Genomic DNA, 24,141 nt, shown 5'->3' with positions numbered 1-24,141 from the left:
TTATTGTTATTGTAGCTGTAGTCGGTCTCCTTGAAGCCGACATAGATAATATAACGGTTGTGATAATGAAATTAATCATATGATTATTCTATTGACAATAATTATATTATATATGTTATATTAAATTTGAATTTATATTTATTATTATATTATATTATATTAATTATTGATCATATAATTATTAGAATAGTGGTGTCCCTTGGCAAGGGGACACCACCCACATATATGAAGGAAGAATGTCTTCCTCTAATGAAAAAAAAATACTAAAAGGAAAAGATAATCAAATAATTACATGTCCCTAGGTTTTCCTTGCTTTTTTATCTTTCCATGACATCTTTTAATGTAATATGTTGCAATTTTCATCTATGTTCCAACACCTAGGTTAGGTTTCTATGTACTAAGTGAAGCTTTTTTCACGCATATGAGCAATTGGGAACTATTCATATGGTTTTTTAAGGAATTCAAGTATTTTTATAAGATGTCGACTTTTGCCAAGTTTTTGCTAAGCTGTTGAGTTCATGTCAAATTTCGGTCTACCATGTTAATCTTTAATAGCTTCAGTTGGATAAACTCGTGAGACTAAATTGAAGTTATATGTGTCTGTAGTTAAATAATAAACTATTATATTAGTTAAATATTAATTAATAGACATGTCCATCCATATCTCATCCACAATATAAATAAGAGATCGTTGTCACTTGGAAAACGCATACCAAAAACATGGCAGTGCTATTACATTTGCAGTGATCTTGGAAAATCAACATGGTATCAGCACTGGCTACATATGTGATGAAATAAAGACATAAGAGAACATCAAAAGTCGGGACTCATTAAAATTGCCAACCTCAAAGATCCATAGAAGATGGTGACCGAGTTGGTGTACACAAAAGTAACTAGACTGTGAAGGTAGGAGATGCATTAGGCCCTAAAATGTTAACATAACGGAAGCCATATATTCAGAGATACAACCAGAGAAGACAATTACAACGTAGATTATCGTGGCTCATGTACAGTGTACTAATTATAGCTTCTATCTTATCTTTATTTATAAGGATAAAATAATCTAGTATTGTGCACATTAATTTGCTTTAATATTAAAGCTTTGAAAAGATTAAAAGGAATCACAGGGTTTATATTAATGTCTTGCTCCTGTGCTTGGACAAATGATGAATCATTATACCTTTTCAATATGATCTATTTACCAATACATGCTCATAGGAGAGGGCTTTTACAATCTTTTGCCAATATTAAATAGTAGAAAGTACAAAATGTAAAGCACTGAATGCTATGCCACGTCACCAGCTAAACGTGGACAAGGAGCAATGAAGATTGCAAGTGTCCTTTGGTAACTTCTTGTTGAGGAATTCGGCGAGGGGTCCTACAACAAGGACCATAAAAAATTTATATGCTTCACAACTAGTAACACTAATCTCAATGACAAGGAATCTAATGATATTTGGGATTTGCCTCATGTGAAAGTTATCGATCTAAGCTCTAACAAGTTTGAAGGTGGGATTAACCCTGAGATCGGAAATGTAGATAATTTATCAGAGCTTGTTAACAACATGGTAATATTTGCAATGAGGCATGCATTGGGTGAAATACTAGAACCTGTTTCTATACATTGTCATGCAACACCCAATAGAAAGCTGAAATTTGTGTTGGTGAGAATGGAACTTGGAAATGACGATGTGTGTTGAAGGTGTTGACAAAGATAATCTTGGCAATGCCTATCATACTATTGAGATCGACAAATGGCCAATTGGGTGTCACCAATGGTGATGCTGAAATCTCGACCATCAATAGTAGTAGAGCTTGGAATTCATAGCTTGTCCTTTAAAAGATGTTAATGCTTCACGAAAAGTTGATCCACACATTTCTCTTGGCAAGGCTATATCTCGAAGTGCCCGATTACAGGGACTGTAGGGAGTCAAGAGAGTTGGTCACCACATAAGACTTACCCCCACGCCTCTCGTGATGGTGGAAGTAAAGCACAACAAGGCAATGCATTCTTGTTGGCATAGGCAGATAGTGAGCATGGCGTTCCATGTCCATCCTTAAGGCATTTAGGACTTTTCTTTCGCAATACAAGTCAAGATAAGTGGGCATCCTGAACGTGTTGTTGGACATGGCTAAGTGTGAAAGCCTTGAGATACAAGTCTCTCATGTTCATATCAAAGAAATCATATTGGATATAATAGATGGTGGAAAAAAGAAACCGGTCACTGAAGATTGGACACAACGGATTTAAAGCAAGGATTCTGCATAATAGGGAATGCAAATAACAGTAGACAATAAGGTAATAGATTGGTTGACTTGGTGAAAACCTTGGGTGATGTGTGATGAAAAGGATCGAACACTAAGGGTAGACATTCTTGACGTTAAAGACATGTCACGGGATTGAGAAGGACCTTAGGTACCGATCCCTTAAAGGTAAGCATATGTGATTTAATTTTTCTCTTCATATTATTGTGGATTATATTATTTACGTTTCTTATATCATTGATATGTTTATAGATAAATGGTATGTAAATAAATATGAAAACATATATAATGAGATTTGATATATATGATTAGATTTGATCATCTGATATTATTAAAAGGAAAATGGATGCCTAGTAAGATAGAAATATAGTTCTATAGACGAGATTTATTAATTAAAATATCTATAGTGCTAGTGTAAGAACTACGCTCACTCGTATATGAATGGCTACGTGCCAATGTAGAGTGAAAGGTTGTTCCTATGTGAATGGCTAGATAAGCAAATAATATGTTGAAAATATAGATTAAAGTATTTATATAGAAGATTGAATATATGCATATATGTTCAAAGTATTTATATTTATATTTTTTTGAGAGCTATATTAGTATCTCTCTTATTTATTCACAATATGTACTACAAGAGCTATTTGCCTTGATCTCTTCCTCCAAGAATGTCACTGCAAGAAAAAGAGGATTGATATCAGATTTAGGAGTGTGACACTTCTTCAAAAATAAAGGAGCTCAGAAGATTGAGATTTAGAGGGAGTTTGACACATCCATTGGAAGGAGTGGATAGAGGATATGTTTCAGTTTATCCTCGAAGATCTTGATTATAATTTATATCAGAGTCAGAGGGAGTTTTGACTTCATGTAAACTTTTGCTATCATGTGTGTGACTGCATAATTTAATGGGCCATTTTTTTGTGCACATCATGAGGAAGTGACGACTTCTAAATGATTATCACCTGTATTGGAAGAAGTTATTGAAAGGTGATAATCTTACAATACCATAATGATTCTATTATGATGGATATCTTACGATGTCTATTCAGATCATGATAGATTATACTTTGCATGGTGGATGTTTATATGGTACGCATTATGAGAATACATGTGCACATACCTTATAAACATTTTGAGTACATGGTGAATGTAATGCAAATTGATATTCAGGAGGGTATTACACGGAGCACTTGGTGAATATCATGCAACTTGATGTTCAAAGGCCATTGCTCACAGTACTTGGTGAATATCTTGCATCTCAACATTTTGGAAGGCCATTACTCAGAGTATTTGGTGAATATCATGTGTTTATATTCTGGAAGATCAATACTCACGATATCAGATGTGATATCATACATTATTTGAGTACTTGGTGAATATCATGTGTTTATATTCTAGAAGATCAATACTCGTGATATCAGATGTGATATCAAACCTTATTTGAGTACTAGGTGAATATTATGTGTTGATATTCTAGCAGACTAATACTCGTGATATCAAAATGGTGGATATCTTCTTATCAAAAATATCCTCAAAATTTGTCATTCCTAATATTACCAATGGTGTAATATATGTCTTGTGTTTATCCTCCCTAGCTAAGAGGGAGCGTTAATGTTTGGCAGCTTCAGCTAGATAAACTCATGAGACTAAGTTGAAGTTATATATATTATATATGTGATATATATGTACAATAGATATATGTGTGTGTAGTTAAATAATAAATTATTATATTAATTAAATATTAATGAATAGACATGTCCATGAAGGGACATGTCTATCCATATCTCATCCACAATATATATAAGAGATCGCTGTCATTTGGAAAACACATACCAAAAACATGGCAATGCTATTACATTTGCAACAATCTCGGAAAATCAACATACCAAATTTTTACGAGGTCCAAGTTTGCAAACTAAGGTCTATATAGTAATGTATTATAATCCCTCCAAGTACACATATTAAATTGTATGTTAACTAATTGACCACTTAGAAATTATATAATACAATGGTACTATATACAATATAACATGTTTAATTACAAAGTGCAATGTAGGGCTCATGACTCTCCCCCAATATATTTGCATCTTGTCTTAAGAAAGATCATCCTTTCAGCTGAATATTGCAATCCTGCATAATGCTCACTTTACAAGGGAAGCTTCCTCAAGATTTTGCATAACAAATAACTGCTCTAAAATCTCCACAATATAGTGGATCATCAAACATGTACCAGTAACACAAAAGATACCAGGTTTACACACAGCAGCCAAGTTGGCATTAGTGGAGGAGATTGGTGTCGCTTGTGAGTTGGTGCCTACAAAGTTGTAACTTCAATATAAAAGCAATATTTTTCAATGGTTTTTCGAGGAGGGTTTCCATGTAAAATTGTGTGAATATTGTATTCTCTTTTTTAGATTCTAAACGTGTAGATACTTTGATTATGACTAAAATAATAAATTAACAAGATTGTTCTTATACTATTTCACCCTCCCCCTCAATGTAAGTGGGTGTGTTTTCTTCGGTACTCAGATACTCTAATCAAGTGCATGCCAAGAACATATTCCACTGGGATCTCAAACTACTGAGGTTACGATCAATTGCAAGAAGTAAATATTATGTTCACCAAGTGACCACAAAGAAACTGCATGAGACAACAATATATCACACTTGAAATACGAAGTATAATATTAGCTAACAATTCAATTCAAAAATTCTGATTATTGGTCAATTTAGGTTTGAAGTGAATCGATCACAAGTACCATCCAATATTCTACCGTCCAATGCAGTTTCTATTTGCAAATGCTTCAAAACAATTGTGAATATCCGATGAAAAATCATAGATCTTCTGCAAAATTCAAAAATGCCTGGCAGTTGGTACAATGCTTACTTATACAATAAAAATATTGTGGCTAATATTGATGTTCTCTTGCAGTGCATAATGGACCATTGGAATTGACAAATGAAATAACAAGTGCATTATACACACTACAGGTATAATTATAGATGACATCCATATAACATTATTCATAAATTATAATGACAAATGTAGATAATTAGTTTCCTGGGTAATCCAGGAGTTTATAGACAAAAATCTTAGTGAAGTTAGGTAATTATGTACAAATAACTACATGCTAGACGTCAGTCTACACACTAAGTTGTTGGATAAACCATCAACTAATAACTGATATTATCATGCTTAGTATACAAATAATGTGCATACCTTGGCTTTAAACATGAAATTTGGGGGCACATTTATAATTGCATATTTATCACGATCCAAATATTTCTCAAATTCCTGAAATGAAAAAAACAAAAGCATGTGAAGCATACCAGATTTATAAATTATTTTTTGCAATGTACAGTGGTCCTCTGAGTATTAGCAAACTCAAAAAAAAAAACAGGCTTTTTGATTTGTTATTCAAAAAATATATCGTTAAACAAAATTATAGGGGATACCTTTTCACTTAAAATAATTCCTTGTACATTTCTCTTCATAAAATTAACGTTTCATTTAAGCTTCATAATCTAACAATAAAGTTTTAACAGAAGAGAATGAGAATGTGAAAAGGAGAGAGAAATTATTTAAAGTCAAAGTACTAAATAACAAAAAAATTATTGAAAACTTACATGCTAAAAATGTCATGGAAACATAAAACATAAGGTAACAAAGATTTTATTGTATTCAAAACAACTTATATATACAACTGTGGAGGTATCAAAGTATGCAGATGATTTGAAATTTTTCAAACATTTAATGAGATAGAGTATTTGGGAGTTACATTAAGGGTGATATTTATACATATTTGGACTCTCTTAAAAAGTTATGCAATGTAAAAAAATAACCTCATTTCAAGTTCATATGCAAAATTTATCACGTCTGCAAGTTGCACAATATAGTACTCCTGAAAATCTCAAACACTATCAAATTCGTCCCTGAGCAGACAGGGTGACACTACAGAACAATGACAGAATTGAAAAATCAGCTAGAAGCTAGAAATTGTATCTTTCTTGTCGAAAGAAGATATTGTTTTTGTCCTTGGTAGAAACAAGTACTTATCTTCTTGTACAAATACACCTATAAATGGGTATTGAGTCTTGACTGGTTGTAGACATCTAAAAATGACTAATGCATCTCATAACCTTCCATTAATTCTTTTATCCATATTTATTATTAACTAAATGTTCTTTAGTTATTTAATTAAGTTAATATTTCCCTTGTTAATAGAACACTTCTCAATTATTTAATTAATTCATTACCCTTTTCCTTATGTTACTGGTTAGATAATATTCAACTATTCAATCAATTCGTCATTTCCCTCCACCATTTGATTAAATAATTTCATTATTTAATTAATTCATCTTTTGGTCCATTATAATTAAACAATTTTCAAAATTTATTTAAATAGATAACACAACTGTGGAGGTATCAAAGTATGCAGATGATTTGAAATTTTTCAAACATTTAATGAGATAGAGTATTTGGGAGTTACATTAAGGGTGATATTTATACATATTTGGACTCTCTTAAAAAGTTATGCAATGTAAAAAAATAACCTCATTTCAAGTTCATATGCAAAATTTATCACGTCTGCAAGTTGCACAATATAGTACTCCTGAAAATCTCAAACACTATCAAATTCGTCCCTGAGCAGACAGGGTGACACTACAGAACAATGACAGAATTGAAAAATCAGCTAGAAGCTAGAAATTGTATCTTTCTTGTCGAAAGAAGATATTGTTTTTGTCCTTGGTAGAAACAAGTACTTATCTTCTTGTACAAATACACCTATAAATGGGTATTGAGTCTTGACTGGTTGTAGACATCTAAAAATGACTAATGCATCTCATAACCTTCCATTAATTCTTTTATCCATATTTATTATTAACTAAATGTTCTTTAGTTATTTAATTAAGTTAATATTTCCCTTGTTAATAGAACACTTCTCAATTATTTAATTAATTCATTACCCTTTTCCTTATGTTATTGGTTAGATAATATTCAACTATTCAATCAATTCGTCATTTCCCTCCACCATTTGATTAAATAATTTCATTATTTAATTAATTCATCTTTTGGTCCATTATAATTAAACAATTTTCAAAATTTATTTAAATAGATAACACTTTTTCTTGAAACTAAATTACTTTCAAAAATTGTATTCCATTTCCCACCTAAAATAAATAAAGGATGTTTTATTTATTTTTCCTATGCATTTACACTGTCTTCATCTTTCCACCTCATTAATCCATGCGCTTATTAGAATCCTACCATCTCTTAAATTTTCTCATCCATTGATAGTTCTAATTAATCTCCACCATCATCAAATGTTATGTGAGGCATATAGATAAAGCTTTCACCCATTGATTTTCCCTAGCTAGCACTTTCATTATCAAAGCTCCTTAGAGCATATCATGATCAATCTACCCTAGCTAGGACTTTTATGATCAAAATCCATGTTGCTTCATGAGATCAAGAGCACTACTACTATTTTGAGCATTATCACCATCAACTGTCAAACATCAAACAAGCATCAAGCCTTCATACTATCATGATGATATCATAGTTATATGCTACAAAATCTGAGAGTAAATCTACATCAAGTATTCAAGTACTTAATCAGGTAACAAAGGATATTCAAGTACTTAATCAGGTAACAAAGGAGCAATATAAGGTCTTTGCTATGGAATTAGCTTATTATTTGATTATATGCATATACCTTAGGTTTTATTAAGTCAGTGTGAATGTGAGTTTTGGACCTTGCATTGCACTGTTCCAATCTTAATTAAATTCACATTTTCATACCTTCACACTAGTAACAACCATAAGATCATCAATATCAGCAACAAAAAAACAACAAATACACAACATCCAAGCAAGAGAGAACACCAGATTCACATGGAAACCCTTTTGGGAAAAACAGCAGTGAAGGACTACTTGGATCTACTGGTCAAATCCAGGCCCACAAAACTTAAGAAAGAGTCTTGCAAACTTTGCAACCATTGGCGACAACAATCTCTAATTATAAATTTGCAGGCACCAATCTCAACAATTGAGTCGCATCTCATCCAGAGACACCAATCTCTTTTGATAAGAGGCACCAACCTCTGTTAATCAAAGATTCACATTCAATATGTTGTATCAACAGAGGATGAACAAAATAACACTGCTTCAATCCTAATTATCACTACTCTTCTCTTGGTTTTGAAATGCTCCAATTCAAACATTATGTGCAATACATCTGCTCTCCTAAAAATTATGGAACATTTAGCACAATACAGATTACTCTCTGATAATTATCTCACAACTATCCAAGAAATTTATCCATTCTATTTATATGTCTGTGTCCCCATGTCTTTATTCCATAGAGAAGTTGACCTCAAATTGATTAAATTCATTTCAAGAACATGCAAAAAGTCGGCCAAGAGATAATTTAAAAAGCCCTCTAGGTTGGCCTTATCTAAGAATGAATTATAGAACCCCATCAAACCATTGAAATGTTTAAAAATTAACCATTGATGATGAGTTTAAAAAACAGGATCAACATTAATCCAAGCATTGACCTAATTTGAATATTATGACCTGGAGGACATAATACGTCAACAATCATTGGCCAGTCAAGAACTACCACAAAAAGTCGGTCTTTACAACTCCCTAGTTGGGCCCACACTGCAGTCAACTTCCTATACTGAGCTGGATGGACACATATGTCCATGTAGAACTGAGATGGACACATGTCAATCTATCACTTCATTGTGGTTTAAATTGGGCCTCTCAACTCTTCACACATTAGGGGAACACTAGGGAAGTCTTTGTCAAGCAACTTTGAGCACAATGGTGGCAAGACGTGGCAACATCTTGCACCATCACTGTCCTGGCAAGTTCAGACTTTTGTACCTTTGCAGCCTTGTGAAACCAATCAAGAGCAAGATATGGAGCTGAGATAAAAGGGATGTTCTTTCTTGGATCTAATGAGACTTGGACCCAATCTAACAAGTGGATAGATGGCATGACCATGAAGCAGCTCCATTGCTTTGACAAGGTTTCAATCTCTACAGTATGCACTCATGCAACAAGTTACCATGTAGACAAATGAGACCACTTTTGGCAAAAGAATGAAAGAATATTGGGACCCTCTTCTAACAAAGAGATACATGGCCCCATCACACAACTTCATAGTTCTAACAACACTCTATCTTTTGTGTTACACAACTGTGTGATACCATGACAAGTGCCAATACTACACAAGAATACGACTTTGAGGTGGGAGCAGTTTAGAGTTTGCAATCACCCAATGCAAATAAGAATGTGACACCTAGTGTTAACTTTGACAATAGATGTTACATCCCAAATTTGCTTAATTTAAAAATGTTCTTATAGCTGTTGAGATTTCATGTGAAGTCGGTTGACTGGAAAATTAGTTAAACATTAAAATTTCATGTGAAATGGAAAAGTTGGTTATTCGTTATAATTTCATGGAAAGTGGAAGGATGGTTAATCATTATGATGTTTTATAAAAATGATTACTTCTTATAGTAACTTTGATATTATAATGAGGAATATGTTATTATCGTGGTAGTTCTCTTTTTGTAGGAGCACAACAAAGTGGGGAAGCATTCCCAGAGAGGGAACTAGGTAAAGGGCACCAATCCACCAATGAACCAACAGGTATGAGTTCTAATCACCATGTCTAAGGGTAAACGACTAGGCAAGCAAGGCTGCAAGAGTATACTATGGATGACCATGACCTAACCAGGTCAGTATGTATATATCATTAAATAATAAAAGTAAAACACTAAGCATTATTTAAACTAAGCACAAAATTGGTACCTTTATAAGTTGGGAAATTCTTGGAGCTTTCTGTTGTGTCAGGCATGTCTTAGTATAACGATACCATGATACATATGTATATATAAGTAAGTCAATTAAGATATACAAGAACACATACACCTACTTTAAAATTGAAGTATACACAAGTTACGTATGTTTAGGATTTACACATGTATATGTGTATGTGTACATGCATATGAGTATAGGTTGGTCCAATGATGTCCTTATATTAAAACATTAGAAGGATGAAGTTATTATTATTTTTTTCCAGCCTTGGCAATGGTTTAATATTATTACATGAGTAGCCATATCCTTATATTTTCTTCATCAAGCCCTTATAACGTTTTGGTGGCCATTTTAATTTTATAATATTACCACATATATTACAGATGGCTCTTGGTTTAAATCTTTTTTTGCTACCTTTTATTTTCTTGGTCATAACCAAGCATGCAATGAGAGAGAGAAAAGATGTTACTTGTGAAATAGTTCTTGAAGAATTCATTTGCAACACCATATAAGAGATATCACAGTTGCATATTATTCATAGTCGCTTATTGCCTGCCTTTTATTTTAATAATACTTCACAATCGTATACTTTTGCAACTCCATTGTCTTGGTTATCTATTCCAAAACCTTGCATTATTGATGTGAGCACATTTCACATAATACTGTGAAATTCCTTTGCAATACCTTGTCATATCGCATCAAGCATTCTTACTGGTGATTGCAAGCCCAGAAGTGTTGTGAGTCATAATGGAGGTTGTACAATATATTTCTCTGCTCTACATTACAACCCTGTTTTCACATCTAACAACAATTGCCTAGGGACAGATCTGGGATTTCAAGGGTGAGACATTACTACTAGGTCATGCAACATTCTGCATTTCTTATTCTTTACAAAAGGATATAAGAGGCTCGTAAATCTTAGCCTCAGAGTTAAAAGATGAAAAGGACATCATAGTTAAGCCTAACCCTTAATAAACTATTTACTTACTTATGTCTGATTTGCAAATGTGCACAAGAGTTAAATATTTATTGGAACCAGTAATATTTATCCTTTCAGAATTGTTGTTTTAAATTGGAAAGAGATCCAACCAATGCAATACTTATACAGGAGTTGCAAAAGCGTTAACTAGAAATGTTTAGTGCTAATTCAAACAAGGAAATAAAGGGAAAACAAGTTGAGATGGCATTTTTGGGATGCAAATTTTAGCTAAATGAAATGTGTGGAGTTGCATTTATATGCTGATCCTAGAAAGCATTTCTTGACTAGACATTTTTACATTTGAAGGTGTGGAAGGAAGCAAAGAAGTTGGAAACCCAAATATAAATGTGTTTTTGCTGTTGCAACTTCCTCTTGCAGGTGGTTTTGTTGTTGTATTTGGAATTGGAAGTGTTTTAGTCAAGCCAATAAGTGTAAAGTTGCAAGCAATCTCATCATTTGCATTCATATTTGAACTTTAGTAAGGTGGTTGTAGCGGATCAGTTTTACATCAGATTTGTAATTATTTTCAACGGATCCTATGGCTGTCATTTCAATGTAATTGCAGCAATGCTTGATGTCATAGTATCTCAAATCGTTTGGTGTGAGAAAATTCCATTAGTCTTTGTAGAGTTTTGATGTTGATTGGAGTATTCCTGAATTGCATTGTATGTCCAAGTGTGTTTGCTGATTCATATCAATTTGGTATTGTGAGAGGTCACTTTTATTTGCATCAAGGGTATCCAAGCAGAAGTTAAACTGCACAGGCAGAGCGTCGAACACAAGGTACTTTGTACCAGAACCTGAGGGTGGTGTGTGTGTCAGTTTGTTGCATATGTCTGTGCAACTTGCAAGAGAAGAGCTAAAGTTCATGAATGTGTAGACAGAGTGCCGAATGTGAAGTGTTTGGAGTTTAACTAGGACTTGGGGATGGATTGTGTGCAAGTTTGCAGCATATGTATGTGCAACCTGCAAGAGGATCCACTTGAGGATTTGTTTAGAAGAGGTTCTTGAGTTTGTAAATCGATCACAAAATGTGAGGCAAGTTGCAATAGAACCTAAAAGTGTTAGTAAGATGTTTTGTGTTGATGCTTTGTGAGGCCTTGCGTATGGAAAATAGTGAGGGAAGGGACCTTTGTCATTGGGTGGATTCTTAAGATTCTTAGAATCGAGAAAATTAGAGAGAGAATAAGAGATCCAATGAGAGTGAAATTAGGGTTTTTTAATATTTTTTATTTATTTGTACTAATGTATTAAGACTCTTTATGATTTGTATTGATTTTTTTTAGGACATTTTATGTTTTTTACCGAGTTTTTCAGGACATTTTATGCTTTTTAATGATTTCTTTAGGACATTTTATCAAAAAGGGATGGATTTTTTGTGAATTTTTTGTTTTTTCAAAATTTCTATTTTGGAAGAGGCTGAAATTTGTGGTTTTCAAGTGAAGAAAAGCATAGAAGTTGTTAAAAATTCTGATTTCAATCTGAAAATTCATGGAAATTTGTGAAAAATCCTTGGCAAGATCAAGACTGCCTAGGGTTCCAAAAAAATACTATGTATAAGGAAGTTCTCCAATGTCTGGAGTATGAAAAAATTGTCTAAAGCATAAAAAATGTGAATGTAAGTTATCTTCAAGTCTGCAAGTGTCAAACTCCAAATGAGAAATATTTATTGATTTCAAGATTCTCTCTTGGTTTGATCGATTTGAAATTAATATTACCTCAAAGAGGCATGATTACAAGAAGGCATGTCATGAGTGGACATGTCTCATGTCCACTCATGACATTATAATTAACAACTTGTAGTTAATGTAATCTTTAGTTTGTTTAGTTAATACATTGCCTAATATAGCTCTAGGAAAATCAACACTCTGCTATAGCTTTAAAGATCATTTGCCCAATCACAAAGAGGCTTACCAATGGCATGTTCTATCATGATTTGATCTACTCGGAGGATAATGTTTAAGAGAGGATAGATATACTTAGAATCTGTGAGTGTAGATAGAGTTTGATTCTTATATGAGGTGATAGAATTATAGTTGTACAATTCATCACCTAAATATCTGGCCGAAGCTACAATGTATTAACACTCCCCCTTAGCTAGGGAAGATAACTAAGCATAAATCAATTTGGATATCACCTAACTAGTGATATCAAGGAATATAGAGAACATCAAGTCGCATGACATTCTTATATCCTAGTTATAGTATGTGCACTAACATCATATCACATGATGTCTACCATAAAACATCATGGCATGTCTATGGATATTACGTCACACAGTATCCACCATGATTACCTCATTAAGAGCATATCGATGCACAATCGATATCAAGTCAACATTGATATCAATAAGTCCAAGAGATATTACCTATCAAGACATTTCCATGAATATCAAGTCAGCATGATATTCGTCATGATATTGAACATTGTAAAGTTGTTGCCTTACATTGTTGAATACAAGTGTATATTATCAGAATGATCATCACCTTTCAATAATGTACACAAGGGTCCCATAAAACCATAATCATACATATGACAACAAAATATTCATCATGGATTCTCTCACGTGGTGTTGTCATGGCGTCATACACATGACATCCACCATGAACCATATCAAAGATCATTGATGTTGAAGTTCCTTTTCAACTAAGGCTTCATTCTCCAATGTATCAAGCTTGTTAACTTCTATCTAGCATGAGACTTGGCGAGAATGTTGGTTGTCTATTCTACAGTGATGAGGTACTTCAATTGGAAGTTTAGGGAAACCATCTTGTCATGGTCTACTCTCCGGCTCTTGAAAGTCTGATTTGCCAATGCCAATTTCAGATTGTGGAGACCATTTAATAACATGAATAGTAGCTCGGTTTCACTCCAATATCAGTCGTAAGAGTAAGGAAAAGAAAAAGAGAAGGAATGGAAAAGAACAATAGTATCGATAATCTCCACCAAACATACTCTCGAGCTTATATATAATGACAACAATATGGAAGGCTTGAATAGAAGCTGCGGCTCTCGATAGCAGTTATAAGAAGATTATCAACTTCTTGGTTCACCAATTCAAAAGAAGAAAAAAGCCAAGCGTACTTGTCTCTTATAGAGACTTATAATTATAAGAAAAAGAATTCGAAGGACTCCTAATGAAAAGTTATATATATATATATATATATATATATATATATATATATATATATATATATATATATATATATATATATATATATATATATATATATATATATATAAAAATTTTGAATGGTGTCATCATGTTATTATTGTGTCCCAAGTTATACCTATTTGGATACGCATATCTATATACGTGCATAGATGGGAGAATATTTTATCTTCATATCCTCTCAATGTGTGTGTGTGTGTGTGTGTGTGTGTGTGTGTGTATACGTATATTAATAGAGATGAGCTTGAATAATTTAATACCATGGTGGCACCATACTTTTATACTTATGTGCATATATATATATATATATATATATATACCAACATAAATCATTTAAAGGTACAAATTTGATTATGTTAATATATTTAAATGTTTTAAATGTTGTCCAAGTAGCTCATGGTATTGTCCAACGTACACTCTTGTGTGCCTAGTCATTTACCCTTAACCATGGTGATTCAAGATTCATACCTATTTTCCCGGTGATTGTGATGCCCCTATGCCCAATTATTTTTTGACAATGCTTCCACCCCTTTGACATGCTCCCTACAAGGACATTCTTCACAATTAAATCATATTACCATAACAAGTTATTAGTCATAAACAATCATAACGGCTAGCCGCCTATTCAATTCCTATATGAATTCATGATGAATACCAACTTTCCAAAATAGCCTTAAAATATCATCATAACGGTTAACTAGCATGTCATCTTCATATGAAATTATAACAATTAACCATCTTACCATTTCACATAATTATAACAAATTTTAACTGTCAACTGACTTCATGTGAAACCTCAACGGCTATATGAACATTTTAAATTGGGTCAAAAATTGGGATCCAACAGCTACACCAGGCAATCATGCTAATGTAGCTTCCTTCTGAAGCTCCAAGTACATGCATCAACCTCTTGACTTCCAAGCTTACCTTTGACGAATGCTCCAGACTCCCTCATAATGGTGTCTTCTAATATTGCCCATAGAGGATGGGAGATACAACAAAATGTACCAACGAAAGCAATCTAAATGATCTCTCATCTTCCCAAAGCATTCTCTTGTGAAAAGAAATTTTTCCTTGGTAGAAGGAATCTCAGACACATCTCGTACTTTAACCTTGGTGTCATGCTGAAATCTTTTCACATAGGCTCTTTATGAGTTAGTCTTCCAATACAAGAAATACGATACAACCAACAACAAGCAAAATAATGACATCAGAGTTTGACTTCTTCCTTCCAGAAGACTCTTCATTTGGAGCTACTCTAGATCCAGGAGAACCAGAACTATTATTACTGCCATTAATGCCAAGAGAATAGCTAGGAGCAGCTATATTAATCTTAGCATTCCCTTCAATTAAAATTAGCTAGACTCTACAATGAAGCTAGAGACTACGGCACTATATCAATGAGCTAGTTATTACTACACAAAAAGTTTACTCAGGCCACTAGCTTTTTAACTAGAAAAACAAAATTCAGGAATTTCTCCTGAAAAGTTGATAGCCATAACTTAGTCAAACTAATGATACTTCCAAGAACATCCAAGGTACCCTAGTTGTGACCCCTACTTACCGTTGGCAATCAAAACATGCAAGCTGCTACTATTGAGTCTACTTGGTATAGACCCCTTTAATGAATTATGGTGTAAACTAAGGATCTGCAAGCTTCCTAAGAAACCCAAAAAATGAAGGAATAGAACCAACCAGTTTGGTATTTACTTCTAAAATCATAGGGTTCTCCAAACCTCACCAGAAGACAATTGCATTGGTTACCAAGAGCAATGTACCCACACCTTTCTCACTCACAATCCACCAATTATGTTGTATCTTAGAGTGAGATAACCAACTTGACGACACACAACTCATGACAAGGTTCAACCCAAATTGTGTTCACAGAAATCAATCAAAGTGTGGATGAGCAATCCAAGGTAGCTTCATCGAGTCAGGGTAGGTTGTTGACTCTCATGGTGCCTCTTTTAGTGTCATGGGTCTTGATGAGTTGCATCCCTGAGGCTGTTGGCAATGTTAATGGCCCCTTCATCCTCGAGATACATTATGTCAAGGAAAACTTCTCTAAGACCTAGATGTCTAGGTTTGACATTGTTGAGAGCAGCCCCACCGACTGTCCTAAACACGTTATGGTTTAATTCAAGTGTTTTCAACCCAACGCTTTGGCTCAAAGTGTTTTGTATGTTCTGCGGTCAGGAAAAATCCTCTTGGTACCTTCCAGACAGATAAAACATATTAGAAGGTGTCAATAATTTTGTAATATAGAAAGTCATGAAACATGGAGCTTCATAACATTGACAACTTCCTACCTTCTAATCTTTGACTACTTTTGTAGAAATATTATTGACTCTTTATCGCCTCATTTCCAATGCAACATCCATAATCAATTCACTCTACGTAAGTTTAGAGCAAACTTGGTATTACAATTTGTCTTACAAACAACAAACTCTGTGAAATAAACCACGAATATTCTCATCCCAAGGACATGACCCTCTTCCTTTTCATCATTCAAAGGCTTTCAAAATAACTCTAGTTTCCTTTAATGTAGTGTGCACGTCCAAACAAATGCTTCTCACAAAGATTCCAACTTCATATGGAAAGAACATACAATGACTACATCAATGCATGAGTTTGGTCCAAAACTCCGTGTAACTCTGCAATCATGTGACGTTGAGGAGGCACAAAGTATTTTTATTTTCAACCGTTGTTGGTTTAATGTAATGAACTTGTGAATTCCCATTTGTAATGCCAAAAATCAAATTATAATCAATCATTATTTACTGTCAACAATGATCCATTACACTGGTGGTATTATTTCCTTGAATGATCATGTCTTACAATTGTTATAGTTTCCAGAAATTCAATATGGAACTCTTGATAACTAACTGCATCCAATAGGCTGAATACAACAAAAGTTATACACCCACAAACATTATCAATGCCAAAGCAAAATGATCGTGTGCGTATCTGTAGATACTCGGATTTAATGTTTTATTTCCGATGAAAAACTCCACCACATAGATCAACATGTTGACCAATTATTCAAGACATTGAACACTTCCTCACAAGATTACTAGATTTCTTATGCATAACTTTACTCAAGTTTGAGGACTAGAATCATTTTGAGTTGAATTGGTCAATGCTCCAAAATTCGGCCCAGTAGTAATTAGAAGAATCTTTTCTTCATCGCACTCCAGCAGAAGCATCGGGTCACCACAATCTTTGGCTTTCCCTCCAATCTTAATACTAATGGAATCTGACAAGGAGTGACATTTCTAGCCACAATTTTCACCATAGGTAGTAAATTCGAGGCACTAGAGCTTCTGTAGATATTTACATTGTCATCCTCCCCAAAAATAAAAATGAGTTAGAGGAATGGACTGCTCATTTTGAAGATGACTCTTGTTTGAGTAAACTTAAGGTCACGAGTTCATCCTTCTCTCACCCCACCAATCTTAGCAACTATCAAAGTTGTTAGTCAACCCTTAAATTTGAAGAATACAATGCTTCCAAGCTTCACTATAGCTTTGCAAGGCAGATTTCAAACAAATTTCGGTCTCTTGGAAGAAGAAAAGTGAAATGGATTAAATCAAGGGCCGGCTAAAACCATATTCCTCTCTTGGCCAAAAGCCACGTGCCAGAACCTTAATTTCTCCCATTCACTCACCTCAAACTTGTAATACAAACAATGTGATTTGGGCTCGAGACGTAGCAAACTCAAATCGCCAAATCTCCAATTTGTGGCATTGCTTGAAGCCCGCACAAACATTGATTTGATCAACGCATAGAGCCTAAGTGGCTCAAATCAACGTTCCTATTGCAAAGAGTCCCAATCACTGAGTAACATCATTTCTCATTCAATTTCAATCCTTTAGAGATCCCTAAGATCGTGTGGCTCTAATACCATGTGAATGTAAGTTATCTTCAAATCTCCAAGTGTCGAACTCCAAATGAGAAATATTTATTGATTTCAATATTCTCTCTTGTTCTGATCAATTTGAAATTAATATTACCTAAAGGAGGCATGATGACAAGAAGGCATATCATGAGTGGTCATGTCTCATGTTTGCTCATGACATTATATTTAACAACTTAGTTAATGTAATCTTTAGTTTGTTTAGTTAATACATTGTCTAATATAGCTCTAGGCAAATAACAGATCTGCCATAGCCTTAAAGATCATTTGCCCGATCACAAAGAGTCTTACCAATGGCATGTTCGATCATGATTTGATCGGCTCATAGGATCATGTTTAAGAGAGGATAGGTATACTTAGATTCTATAAGTGTAGACAGAGTTTCGATTCTGATATGAGGTGATAGAATTATAGTCATCAATTCATCACCTGAATATCTGACCGAAGCTACAATGTTTTAACAGAAACTTCCATGAGACAACATGAATTCTACCTAGGTTTGAGATGATAAGAAATTTGACTAAAAGTTTGAGAAAATCCACAAATTTATGTGAAGCTCGCCAAGGGGAGGGGTGAAAATCTGCTAAGCGTTCAAAGAAAATCCATGATATAACATAAAGTCCAATCAAAGATGGCAAGAAAGTAAGGAAATCCACAATTCTTTCTGAAATCCGACCAAGAAGTTATTTGCAAATTTTGGTCGAGTGTTTGGAAAATCCACAATCAAACCTGAACTTTGGCCACTCTGAAAGTTATGATAAGAAATTTGTCTAAGGTGAAAGAAAATCCTCAAAGCACAATGGAGTCCACCTGAGAAATGAGAAACAAATTCTTTGAAAAGATAGCAAGTTCACCCAATCATGATGGAAATTGCTAGGGTTTGAAGAAAATTATTAGGGTTTGATACAAAATTGCTAGCATTTAAGGAAACAAGATAAAATAGAAAGAAAGAGGAAAGCCTGGTGAAATTTGATCATACTTCAAGAAATTCCAAGATCTTACACAAAGTCCTCCCTAGCAAGAAAGATGAAAATGGTTCTGAAGGGATGAAAAAATCTATAACCCATGTGAACTCTAATGGAACTCTAAAATTTTTTGCAAAATTTTGGATCTCCATTTGTGAAGTAATGTGAGAGACTATTGATAAAATGGCACAATAAATAAAAGGAACACTCATGAAGCCCAATTTCTCTAGCAATAAGTGCGAAGGATCCAAATGTGCCTGTTAGCATTGATGAGGTTAAATAATAATAAAAATTTGTATGCCAGACATTGTGGGTATTAGTGGCAGGGGATTTAGGATTTGGTCCAGAATGCGGGCCAACTCTAAAGTTAGTTTATGTAAAATACTTGAAGCAAATAGACATTTGGCTGTAGAGACAGAGACTAAGTAATTCAACATTCAATGGACCAAGTCCGAGCTTCCAACAAAAGAGGAATGGTCATAACTATTTGTTGTCAGATCCAATACAAAGTGCTGAAACTCTACATGTTGATTCTATTTATGGCACTGGACTTTTAGAGTCTCCTATCATCATATTAGACAGTAGTGAAATCAGCGATGACTTGCAAGGGACATATAATGGTAAGAGAAAGTATGATTCATTTGTAGCCTTTTTGAAATGGATTAAGAGGATTGCAAGAAATCCCTGTGGTTCCATTATAGGGGAAGGTCAGAATTTCTTTAGCCATAGTGAGGAGTGGGTTCAAGAATGTTGGATTCAAGCAATCGAGGCTCGTGCAGTTCTATGCCTTCAAGATGAGGATCATCTTTCTGGGGAAATGCTATATGACCAGAAGAAACATAAGGTTCATCCATCACTTTATGAAGAGTTGCATACAACCAATCATCAACCTCTAGACAGATTAAGGGCAACTGATAGGCATTTGGCACTATATCTTTCTTCTGCTTCAACTAGCGTGGATTCTCAATCTATACAGTATTTTCCAAGGCCCTCCTTCAATGTTGGTAATAGCACAGCCATTTCCAGTTTACTTCATTTCGAGCGTATATCAAGAAGAAGGATTCCTATCAATCCAAACAACCAGGCGTTTGTTCTTCCATGGAATGATGGAAAGAAATTTGCTGAAAGTGGGGATAGTATTTCTGTTGAAGTAGACTTGAACTTGGATGCATCTAGATGGTTCGGCACAAAGGTTTTGCCTCCAGAAGGTGGTCAAATGATGGTAAGTAAGGGCAAGATTGGGAACAATAGAGAGTGATGATGATGAATCTAAATTTGGTTACGTGGAGAACTTGAATATGGATGGACTTGTATTGTCTGGAATGAGAACTGGCCATTTGTTGCCAAGGGGAAACTATCCAAGTGAAATGTCTGGAACTTTAATTTGTCAGCAAAACATGGAGGCTAGGATGATGGTACAATAATCAAATACAACACATTAATGCTCGTTAATCCACTGAAAAGGAAATAATAGAGGCATAAAGGAACTAGCTGTGTCTCTTTTTCAGACTGTTGTATTGATGCTCTTTAATGATGCAGGAAAGCTAAGCCTTCAGGATATTGAGAATGCAAGTACCACAAAGTGAGTGTTCCAGGATCGCCAGTATCAGATTGATGCTGCAATAATGCATATTATGAAGACGAGGGAGGTGCTTAGTTATATGTTTCTGATTACGAAGCTTTTTCAACAATTGGAGTTCTCAATCAAACCTACAAATTTGAAGAAAAGACGCACACGCAAATCATCATCGCAATGAAGAGTTGCAGTTGCGATGTTTGGAAATAGTGGATGGCTGCTAAATCATAGATTTTTGTGTTAAATAGTGCCGATTATTATTAAACTTATATTAATATTGTGCTTTTTCGTAGGTTTGGAGAGTTTATGATGGCGAAAAAGAGGTTTTTAAATCAAAGTTATGAGGAGGATTCACCTGCAGTCTGAATACATTTGCGCAAGTTCCATTATCAGCGGGAAGTATTATGTGTGTCAGAGGTTACCCGGATGATTCATGATTGACCTACGTGAAGAAGGTTTCCATTATCGCGACTTGGTGTCTTCCATGATGTTAAGCACCTGCATTTTGATGTTGTTCGAATTCAAAGCAAATAACAAAGAAGTCTATGCTAACGGAAGTATGAAGGCAATTTGTTTGGGCTTTACTAATCTTTAGTTCATCAACTATCAATTACTGTTTAGCAGCGAATAAAAACAAACCGATTAGTTTTGTGAAAGGGTGCGTTGTTTGAGAAAACAAACTGACACCTTTTGAATGTTTATAAATATGTGTAAAGCAAAGCCCATTAGAGACATCATCATTGATATTTTTTAGTAGACAAGATTTCTCTGTATTCAAGCATACATTTAAAATTTCTTCAAAGGCTGAGATGAAAGTTTGAACAAAGCCGGTGGATTTCAAATTTGTTGGGCATACCTTTTAAACATTGTGTGAGAATAGATTGTGTTGATTGGAGCATCAGTTTGTGAGTGTCATCAATACAATTTTATCTTGACAATAAAATCAGTAAGTCTTTTATTTGTTCTAGAGTTATAATTTATGCAATCTGTCCTTTATGATCATCATATTATTTATTTGCTCATAGTTCATTATTACGATAAGTAGATCAAGTTGTTTACCCCTATTCAAGTTTGATAAATACAAATATTGCAAACATTATTATCTTCTTTATTTGTATCTATTTTGTCCATTAAATGGCTAAAACATTATAGACTGATTTGAATAAGCAAATAGGTATAACAATTTGAGGCATTGTAATAACTGAAACATTTGCAAGTATAATGCGACCAATATCATAAAGTTGTATGTGATACATATTTTTGACTCTATTACCCAATTAAAACTTGGCACTAATCATTCGTTTGCTCATAATTTTCAATTCATAAGCTGGCAATACTTTACATTCTCTCCTTTAAGAGTTTGATCTTATCAATTTTAGTAATTCATTTTTCACTTTTCTCTTTTAGCAACGCACAAATCTAATAAAAATAATCAAAGTTTGAAGATAAATATTTATTAATCACAATCCAGATAATTTCCTTGACACTTGCCAGTTGAGGAATTTGTTTTTGTGTTATAATCCGCTATAATACATCTTGCATCCGAGTTTTGGATTTGGGTAAATAGGCCTTGGTCCAGCGGAACCAAAAGCACAGAGGATTTCATTCAATCCTGTCAAGTAGGCAAGGCTCGTAAGTTTCTAACCAGCGATTTTGATAACCAACAGATTGGCGACTTTACTAGGGAAGTCACAAGTAAGGTTTACTTACTCCAAAGACCAGTTTAGAGTTTCATTTAAGCACAAGCCTTGTGGTGAGTTCTCTGATTTTGTTTCTTTCACTACAAGCGTAAATATATTAGTAAGCTTTCTTTTAATATTTCTATTTGCTATTTATAATTTTCAGATTCTGATATTCAAGTTTCTTATCAGCATTTGGGTAAAATTTACAAGTCTTTCTTGAGAGTTCTAGTTGTGTTCAAAAGTCTTAAGTTTTAGCTTAATCTAAGTTGTCTACATTTCACGTATATACTTAAAAGCAACTAAAACAAAAGTTCTTTTCTTATTTTCAGTTATTTGTTCTCAAGTTATTAGGCATTGACTTTGCTGGATAAAGAACCTAGATCTTTATTTCTTTCTATTTAAGAGAAAGTGGCGACTCTATCTTGTTTGGATATTATATTCTGAGCATCGATTGTTTGCTTTTGAAGTGTATGTGGGGTAGAAGATCAGTAAATCCTCAACCTAAAAGACTTGCACAACTAACTTTTGAGAAAAAGTCAAGAAATAAGACAGGTAAAAATCAAAAGGCAAAAATGTTTTACACTGGACATAGAAACTTCCAAGAAAGGACCAACAAACAACCCGAAATAGGTGAATCAAGTCATAATAGTCCTGAAAAAGATGAGGAAAATTGTAACCCATTCTTTCACATTCCTAGGGTTGATGAAGAGCCTAAATGCGAGATAACTCGTATTGAGGATGATAACAAACAGGAACAAATAATGCAATGGGACATGATAATAAAGAAGATGGTTGAAACTACAAACGGTAATAGTGCAATATTGGCAAAAACATTAAAAATGCAGCCAGATGATATCCTTGCAAAAATAGGAATATCAAAAGATCTTATCACTTCCCCACCTAAAGCTTGCAATGAACAAAGATTTGATAGATGGAGGGAAGAGAAGTCAGATCAAAATACACCGCCAAAGTACAACTCGCCTCACAAAAAGAATTTGAAAGCACAATTCGCCATTAGTCATGACAATCCACTATATGAGAACAGAAGAGATAGAAATCAAAATTATAATCTTAATAGACATAACAATCAATGGGCATGGAATAATGGGCAACATAATAGAGAAATTCAGCAAAATGGTGGAAACATTAGACAACCTTGTGGGCTGAATCAGAACAATAACAATCAAAACATCCAAGGACATATGATGCAAAATCAGGGTAATAGGAATCAAGTGATAAGGTAACCTATGGCAATTGAAAGATACAGACAACTTGATTTCAGCGAGATTAGGGGATATCTGAATCCTATATCAAATGACTTAAGGAATGCTATTCCTAAATTTTCAAGAAGTGGAACAGAATCAGCTGAAAGACATGTGATTAATCTAAAGAATGTGATTGAAGATTTTGATGAAGATTTTGAGAAAGATCATGAAGATGTATTCATGAAACTGTTCGTTCAATCATTAACCGAGGATGCCGCAGAATGGTATAAAAGTTTGCCAGATAGATCCATTTCCAGATGGTGTGATTTCCCTAGTCAGTTTATTGAGCAGTTTGGTGACCACAATGATACATCCTTTGCATCACATGAATTAACAAGCATTAAAAAGAACTCAAATGAATCAGTGTCAGAATTCAACAAAAGGTTTCACAAAGTTCTCAACAGAATTCCGAGGGAAACTAGGCCGGTGGATTCATTTTTTATTGATTTTTACTTAAGTGCTTTTGATAGTAAAACTCACTATGAAA

General features: G+C 34.0%; 1 protein-coding gene and 1 pseudogene across 1 annotated transcript in view; one reads left to right on the top strand and one right to left on the bottom strand.

Annotated features, from left to right (window-relative positions):
- The window catches only part of LOC149562154 (uncharacterized), a 51,828-nt gene that overhangs the window by 5,717 nt on the left and 21,970 nt on the right, over positions 1 to 24,141 (bottom strand). The window contains exon 4 of the mRNA XM_089825696.1: positions 5,486 to 5,560. Within this exon, the coding sequence (XP_089681822.1) occupies positions 5,486 to 5,560 (75 nt within the window). The remainder of the gene's footprint in view (positions 1 to 5,485; positions 5,561 to 24,141) is intronic.
- LOC149562155 (AT-rich interactive domain-containing protein 2-like) lies at positions 16,860 to 20,579 on the top strand (annotated as a pseudogene).

This window comes from Cupressus sempervirens, chromosome 4 (assembly GCF_028749045.1).
Source record: "Cupressus sempervirens isolate cs-2001-9-10 chromosome 4, ASM2874904v1, whole genome shotgun sequence".
Lineage (NCBI taxonomy): Eukaryota > Viridiplantae > Streptophyta > Pinopsida > Cupressales > Cupressaceae > Cupressus > Cupressus sempervirens.
Note: the sequence above shows the minus strand (reverse complement) of the source record. Positions and strands in the feature narration are given on the sequence as shown.